The sequence below is a fragment of the Culex pipiens genome, chromosome 2 (genome assembly GCF_016801865.2).
Source record: "Culex pipiens pallens isolate TS chromosome 2, TS_CPP_V2, whole genome shotgun sequence".
Taxonomy (NCBI): domain Eukaryota; kingdom Metazoa; phylum Arthropoda; class Insecta; order Diptera; family Culicidae; genus Culex; species Culex pipiens.
The window spans coordinates 70,232,854-70,241,516 of NC_068938.1; the positions used below are offsets into that span (position 1 = coordinate 70,232,854).

The 8,663-nt window shown below is 40.4% G+C and overlaps 1 protein-coding gene across 5 annotated transcripts in view; it reads right to left on the minus strand.

Annotated features, from left to right (window-relative positions):
- LOC120416079 (putative uncharacterized protein MYH16) overlaps window positions 1-8,197 on the minus strand; it is a 46,361-nt gene extending 38,164 nt beyond the window's left edge. For 4 of the 5 annotated variants that reach the window (XM_039577755.2, XM_039577753.2, XM_039577756.2 and 1 more), the window contains exons 1-5: window positions 7,862-8,197; window positions 1,720-2,126; window positions 1,414-1,660; window positions 1,216-1,359; window positions 970-1,146 (exon numbers count right to left, since the gene is read on the minus strand). In XM_039577755.2, the coding sequence (XP_039433689.1) occupies window positions 970-1,146; window positions 1,216-1,359; window positions 1,414-1,660; window positions 1,720-2,126; window positions 7,862-8,083 (1,197 nt within the window). In that variant the 5' untranslated portion in view covers window positions 8,084-8,197. The remainder of the gene's footprint in view (window positions 1-969; window positions 1,147-1,215; window positions 1,360-1,413; window positions 1,661-1,719; window positions 2,127-7,861) is intronic. The other variant, XM_039577754.2, reaches the window with a different exon arrangement.
- Window positions 8,198-8,663: the final 466 nt, after the last annotated feature.

The window sequence follows — 8,663 nt, forward strand, 5'->3', positions numbered from 1 at the left end:
ATACTGAAGTAAAAAAAATCGAGACAAATTTCAATTTAAAAAAATGATTTTTTCAAAAAATAAAAAAAAATATGTTTCTTTGCCTCAAAAATTGCGGCTTTGTATTTTTTCCGTGAACCATTTTTTTAATAATCCAGATTTTGGAATATTTACCATCTTTGTATGGACAGCTGCCAAAATTTGATGGGTGAACCAATGACACAAAATGGCTTCTTTGCTCATAAAAATACAAAAAAAATACACTAAATTAGCCAATTTCTTGAAGAATTTTATGTTGTACTTTTTTCATTTTGTTTTTTTTTTTATTTCATTTTTAGTATTTAAGCTTGCATTTATTAATCTTGTTGAGTTTTATATTGTTTTTCTTATAGCACCTACTACTTAAAATTTGGCAAACCATAGGATGTATCGTCGTTAATTTAAACGTTTAACAGCACTGGTATCGATAGGAAAATTGCTTGTCAAATATATTCATGCCAAACCAGCAGGTTTCACATCAAAAGGACCCGAGTTTAATCAAACTTCGCATGAGGATTTTTTTTAGAAGTTGCTTTGGAATTTGATATTTTGCATTTTATTCTTTTATTGAATAAATATTCTACGTGTGAATAAAAACCTATTTCAAGACTGGAAGATATATTTCAAATAAAACATCATCGAGAAAATAAGAAAAAAAAACTTTTCAAAAATTGCTTCAATGATCGCCCACGCTATCGCTCTTTCTGGCACCCTTCTTGTTTCGCTCACAGCTCGAAACCGACACCGTTTCCTTAACGCTCGAGGCACAACTCTCCTCGCCAAGACGGTTGTAGCTGCCAAAGATTTCCCCAGTCTTCACAATCTGTACAGGAACACAACCCCGGTTAGTAGGTGTGAGACAACCCAAACAAGGACAAACACCAAACAAGCTAGCAAAACCACCACCAACGACAACAACTAAACGAAGACACAAAAGAACAAATCCGGTACCTTCTTCAGGCAGTTCCGCTCCTGCCGCAGCTGGTCAATCACTTTGTTCCGGTGGCTTACGGCGCTGTTCGCCTCCGCCAGCGACTGTTCACACTTGCGCAGCTTCCGCTCGAGCTGCCGGTTACGGTCGTAGTGGTTCTTCACCTCGTCGACCAGCGACCGGTTGTCGACAATTGACTGAGTTCGGTGGCCAGAGCCGAAATATTTAACATTTTCAAGATGTTTCATCAAAGCTAATGAGCTTACCTGTGAATCTAGCTGGTTTTTCAAGGTGTTGATTTGCTTGCGAAGCTCGGCGTTTTCCCGCTTGGTGGCGTCCAATTCCTCCGAGTTTGCACGAGAGACGTTCTGCAACTCTTGCAGCAATTTGGTGTCCGACTGGGAGTGAAGCTAAAATAAGGTTGCTTGAAGTTTCGTTCCAACATTAAACCTAACTTTTTTTACCTTATTGGAATCCTTCAAAGATTCCAACGAGTTATTCAGGAGATCTATTTCTTTGCTCATCTCATCAATACGCAGCGATCGCTGCTCCAACTCTTGGTTCTTTTCCTGCATCATATGTCTCAGCTGATCCAACATTGGCTTACTGTTGGAATCACAATCTGCCGACCGAATGTTGGAATCCGTATCGAATTCACTCTCCGTCTGATGGAACTTTTCCTCCAACAGCTGTTCCAGGTTTTTGATTTGTCTAAAAGTTAAAATAAAACAATGAATCGCAAGTTCAACCTCGTTTGCCTCAACACCCACCGTTCCTTCGCGTCCAGCTCTTGCCGCAGCTCCTCCACCTGGGCGTTCTCAATCGGATAGTTTGACGAAACGGCCAGATTCACCGATATGGTCGGTTCCTCCACCTTCACCTTCGCCGCATCACCGCGACTTCCAAACAGCTCCTCGATGCTCACGTTGAAGAACTCAATGCCGCTAATGTCCCAGCTACCGGTGGTGTACGCCCTCCGGATGACCTCCAGCAGGGCACTGCGGTCACCCTCGAGCCGTTTGGCCGCTTCCGGCCCGAAGCGGGCCTCGTTTTTGCGGTACATGTCGCGCATTTGCTCCAGCCGCGTGCGGCACGTGTCCTGGATGTTCTGGATCGCCTCCACCAGGTCCAGGTTCATCGTGCGCAGCTGCTTGATCCAGTCGCTGAACAGCTGGACCTGGGTGAGGATGGAATGTTTAATGTTTTGAATGTTAAACTCTCGAGGACGTTTGTGTATAGCATATCCTTCCCTAATACAGTCCAACTGCAAGCAAAACTTTTTTGGAGATACCGAGGAGATTTTCTCTTATCCACTTAAAAAAAGGAGCATCAACACTTTCCGTCTTCCAAACCCCTTTCTATGTCCTTGGTGAACGGTGAAGGACAATGGACGCTATCGTGGTGGTGAGAATCTGCTTCAGATGGAATTGGTTTTATTCACAATTATCAAGTCATCGACAACTTGAGTCACATCACATGACAAAGTCCAGTCTACAATCCGCTAAAATCACCGGTTCCTAGCATAGCGAAATCTGTCAAAATTTCAATTTTTATATCCAGTATCAAAAAAACATGAAGTTGGATCTTGAGAAAAAGGCAATTACATGTACTTATTAGTATTTGTATAACTAAAGTTTAATTTATAGGGAGAGAAACCTTGCTATTTGTGCAAAGGTTTGTTTTGTCCGATTATGCTAGAAATACTTTTGTCCATTTATTTTGAATCAATAATATTAGAAATTAAAATTATCAAATCTAGATTTAATTCTCAAAAGGTCCTATCTGCATAGGAAACCCATGACGAATAGGTTGTTTTAAAAATTTATCTAGAAATGTGATTAAGTTTTCTTCATACAAAAATGTATGAAAATTTTAGTGCGTTTTTTTGGGAAAAATTATATTAGTAATTTAGAAGAAGAGGAATTTTAAAAAATTAATGGTTAGTAAGGTATGTAATTAGCTAATCTAAACACTAGTTAAAAAAATATTTAACCGGAAATTTTGTAAACCTTTTTATGTAAACATCAAAAATTAGATTATAATGGCAAAATAGTAGTTTATGCAACAAGTTGCAAAAAGAGGATTTTTTCAGCACGAGCCGTACATTTATCCAACGAGGTTCACCGAGTTGGATAAATACGAAGAGTGCTGAAAAAATTAAGTTTTGCAACGAGTTCCATACAACATTTTTTGCAATTCCAAAAAACACACACTGAGTGAAATTTTATGTCAAATTTTCATGTATTTTGTCAATAAATCGTTTAAATAAAAAAATGTTGAAAAGTGTTACTTTTCGAAACAAGTGCCGAAAAGTTCAACTTTTCAGCACCCATTTGAACGCTGAAAAGTAGAACTTTTCAGCATTTATTTTGAAAAGTGTTGCTATTCGATTCTGTTATTTTCGGTACAGAAAAGTAGGCTATTTCGTCGTTCAAGAATGACAGGAAAAGTAAGTAGTTTCACTACGGAATTGCAAAAAGAGCAATTCCAGCTCAAATCAGGAATTTTTCTGGTACTTTTGTACCCGACCCTCTCCGATTTCAATGAAACTTTGTAGACATGTTATCCTAGGCCTATATAAGCCATTTTTGTGTATATGGAGCCAATAGTACTCGAAAATAACATTTGAAAAGGGCGTAAGGTATTTAAATATTTTTGTATTTTGTAATTTAAAAATTACTGTATCTGTCTTTGTAATTAGCTTATATCTGCCTTTGACAGCATTTCAATTGGATGTAAGGTAAGGGCTTACAGATTACGCCCTTTTCAAAAGTTATTTTCGAGTACTATTGGCTCCATATACACAACAATGGCTTATATAGGCCTAGGATAACATGTCTACAAAGTTTCATTGAAATCGGAGAGGGTCGGGTACAAACAGCCCGGGAGCATGTTGACAGCTCCCATACAAACTGAGCGTACCCCGTTTTGTGGGCCCAGTGGGCCTAAGATGGCGGCCTTCGATATTATCTGGCCAAACTTTTGAAAATGGCGAATAGTTTAAATAAATATAGTTTTTGCTTTGTTTTGGTTTAAAATGACAAAATAAGCATTCTGGAATAATTTTCTTGAGACACTTGTTTAGAGATATGCCACGTTCAAATATTAGTCTAGAACAGTTGAAGTGAGCGTTCCGCAAAAGCCGTTACGAAAAAAAAATTTCCTATGCAAACTTTGAGTTGCGTATTTGATGGACGGACTCCGACGAGGCCCACTTGCCATCTGTTGGTGAATACGCGTAACTCACGAAAATTGTCATCTTAGGGTCCGGTTGGGTACAAAACAGCCCCCTGGCACCACTGTAAATGTCTAGAACGTTTGACAGTCACCAAAACCTCGAAGAGCCCACGCATTAGTATGTGTGAAGAGCCCACCATAAACAATGCATTGGATAGAGTTTGAGCATTAGTATGTGTGAAGAGCCCATCATAAACAAAGCCTTGGATGAAGTAGTATTGGTGTCTTCTGATTGTTTACATGAATGGCGCGCTAAATCAGAAATAATAATTTTGTGATAAAATTATTACACAATTTGATTCGAGTGGTCACGCGAGTGGTCCTGTGTATCTTGGGCATATTTCTGGACGTTTATCGTGTGTGTATGAGGCCGGAAACCAAGGAGCTCTTGAATCGGCCGGCTGGCTGGCTGCAGCCGGAGAATCAGAGTAAAATTATACCTCTTCCGAAAACCGGTACCGGCCGGGTTCTTGTTTTTTCGGAGCAAGAATCCGACCGAAAGCTGCTCTGAAAGAAGAAGTAAAGAACCTTCAACAATAGCAATGGAGGATAAACCAAATTAAAGGAAACATTCGAATCGACCGGGAAAATCGGGGACCGAGGATCGACAATTCGAGCCAAACATTTCATTAGGGCACAAAACCAAAAAGTAAACATTTGGGATTATTCCACTATTCCACTCCATAGTACACTCCCTACATGCCCTCCAAGAATCAGATTGATAGCAAACAATTTCCTATTGAAAAAATCAAAAAAACAAAAGGGCACATAACAATGTTCACTCCAAACCAGAAAAAAAGTTCAATTGTGCCCTTTTCTTTTTCGTTAGTTTTTCGTGGTTAAGGAACTTTCTATGTTATAAAGTGAACTTTTCATACATTCTTAACACTAATTCTCTTCAAAACAAAGTTTGGTTAACGTTTCACCAAGGGTTTCTGCAGAAAAAAAACTTCGTCGAAATACAATATTGAAAACGGCCCGCGGCTGCTGTTCAGTACACTTTTGAAGAATTTTAATGTTTCACATACCTTATCTGCTCCATTCGATCATAAAACTTCACCAATTATCAAAATTTCCACTGAATTCCTCATTATTTCTAACTAAACAAAAGGGCCCATAAACATCATTCAAAACAACAATCCGGTGACAGCGCTTTAGTGCCCTTTTAGTTCTCTTCGAAATTGCATTTAGAAAGGGCCCATTATGAACAGCAGTTGGAAAGCTAAAAGGGCCTAATAACGAGATTTTTTAAAATTATGAGTTTTATTGCGAAAATCAACATAAATTAAGAAGCAGTAAAGCAGAGTTGAGGATAATGGTGTATTTTATCGAATCATCAGTAAAAATACCATCAGTCATGCTTATTTTTTAAATAGGAATTGAAACAAGTTGTCCATTTTTTGCAAGCGATTTTCTCGAATCGCGGTTTTTGCTTTTGTGCCCTAATGAAATGTTTGGCTCGAATTGTTCCCCACACTTTGTTTATTTTTCAAAATCTAACAGTAGACACCTTCGTTTTCTTCTTTGTTTTCTTGGTGTTCGTCATCGAATATTTTGGTTTCATAAACATGGCGGCAGTGACAGAGGGCTGGTACAAAAGTACCAGAAAAAAATCCTGATTTGAGCTGGAATTGCTCAAAAGTTACTTTTCCCATTAACTTACACAAACTTTTATTTTTCCACTCTATTTTTGTAAACACATAAAAGTGTGTGTGTGTGTGTGTGCAACCAACCAAACGGAGCCACGCGGCCGCTTCTTACAAATTGAGTTGTTTCCATGTATTTTAGATTTACATTCTATACATGCAAATAACTCGCATAGGCATTTGGAAAGTGTTAGCTCTGTCGAGCTTCGGTGACCCATTTCTACGCAGGCTAGCCTTGCGCGAGGTACCTCAGCTTGAACCGACAAGCCCCGCCCTAAAGAACGTTTGCATCAATCGGATTCAAACGTTATTCAGAACTTCCGGATCCTTGCCAAATGGACAAAAACCCAGCGCGTATTTAGTTGGTAGTAACAGTTTTCCTAATTCCAGTCCAAGCTCACCAAGCTGTGATAGCGCAATGGTTAGCATTTTTGCTTATCAATCCATAGAACGGGGGATCGAACCCCGCCTCGAGCGACTCTGATTTTTAGTTCATATTACGTATTTCAAGTGTTAAACTTTTTCGTTGGGAGCAGATGGGCATCGAACCCAAGACCATTCGCTTACAAAGCGAACTCCGTTACCAGTCAGCAACGGCCACTCCCATATTTTTGTCCGTTCCGTTCCGTGAAAATTAAACAAAGATCCAACAAGGAAAGAGCTCACCGGGATAAAACAAAACGATCCTGGACGAAACATAGAGACAAATCCAAATCTTTGACTCGATCATCTCGACCACCATTCAGCATCAATCGCTCCCGACAGCACCGAAATTTCCACCAGCAGCTTCAAAATGTTCTGCTTCTAGCTAGGGCAAGCTCACCCTCGAGGGTCCCTGACATCGGTTTTGATTGCCCAAAAAAAACTGCCACAGAACTTCTAGTTTACGAATCACACTTCTCTTTGACCTCCAATTTGAAATTCCGTCGCTCAGCACTCGAAATCCGATTCTGAACCTCCCGGGTAATCAAAATATTAAACTTAAAATTCACTTAGAAACGAAAAAAATGCGGAGCAAAAATTCAAAACGTCACGACGCGCGCACGGCTTGCTTCGATCCCCCTGTAAACACATAAAAGTTACCCTTAAGGTGAAGCCGTTGATCATTTTCGAAGAAAATTGATCATCACTATAAAATATTCTGTATTAAATTCAATTAAACGAATTTCAGCACCAAAAGAAATCAGCATGTGCCGGTTGTTGCCTTCTTAAAGCCACTGAAAGAATTTTTGATCTAAATCAATTGTGCTTCAAAATTTATATAATTTTGTGGCACAGTCATTGACATCCTAGTTGGCAATCATTGATGAATGACGATTTCCATAACTTCACAAGGAATGGGATAATCGTTACCAAAAGGAATCAGCATGTGTAGGGCAATATTCTAAACAACTTGTTCAAGGAATTTTGTCAAAATATTGAAAGCGACGCAAAATTTATATCTTTGAACGAAAAATCATGACAATGATGGAAGTCTTCACGTTAAACAAGTTGAAACCCCAAGTATGAGATTTATATGATTAAATTAAGTATCAAAGAAGCTGGAGCGTACTTTTGCCCCGTTTTACTCTTATGTTTTGTATTCCTGTGCCTCCCGAGCTGCGATGCTATAAAGAGGACTTAACAAATATATATCCGTAGCCTATCCTTCCTAGCTGGCTGAGTAACCCTGTACTCGCTTCAGCCACATTAAATTTAATTCCAGTCGTTCCCAGCCTCTTAAGATGCACCATAATTCATCCTCTTCCACATCCCATCCATATTACCTAGTACGGCCATCTCCGTTCCGAGTGACGAAAAACCTGTACCAGGTACTATAATTGAAATTATTATTGTTATTACACTCCCGCCGTGTCTCCCCTCCCCCTCCGCTCAAGGTCCTCCTCAAATCACAGCCAGACCGCGACCACCTGTTACTCTCACAGGTGGGGTGGACAAGTGGAGCGCCGTCTTGCTCCAGTGACCTTGACGTCTGTATCTACTACACCTGCCGTGGTGGCGGTGGCCACGCTCCAGCTGCCGCACTCACCTTGAACTGTAGATCGTCCCCGTGGTCCTCGACGATCCGGAGTCGTCGCTCGTACTGCTGGTTCAACTCTTCCATCAGGGACGCGTCCAGCGATCTGGATTCGCCACAGCGGGCACAATCTCCTCCTCCGCCGTCCTCTTGCTGATCGGTGGGTGACGTCGTCATCGTCGGAACGGGTTCCTGCTGCTGGTGATCCACCGCGGGACAGGCTCCGGAATCCATCGGGGATTCTTCGTCGTTCGCGCTGGAGAAAAAGCAAAATTCACTGACAGCTTGGCTGGGTGGCAAAAACGACCATCAGATCACGGACTACTTTGTTTACGTCCAAGGAGGCAAATGCGAGAGAGCGCGAGAGTTGAAAACAAAAACATCACCCCAGTTCAGCAGCATCTAGAGCTTTGCGCAATGATGGTTGATGATGGTTAAGGTGAAGCAGTGGTTATCGCCTCGATCATAAAAAATGCAAATCTATCGAGAAACTAAAAGTGCAACATGGAGTTTAACTTTCTGTCAAGCTGTTGTGAAGTTTTCCATGACAGCTGGGAATGTTTCACTCCCTGTTACCGGCTCATATCTCTCTTTCTAATTTCTCGATAGCTGTTTTCTAAGGTCCTCTGTCCTATGTATCTTAAAGCTCTTAGCTATGTGTATAGGACCTTTTTTTGACTTTTTTAATTAAAAATGCTAATATTAGTTGCAAAAAAATGCCATTGATTCCACGTTGCAATGCTGGCCCCGATACTTTTCAAGGGTGTTCTCCTAGGGGAACTGGGATAGATTAGTCTCGTCGGTTTATTTTATT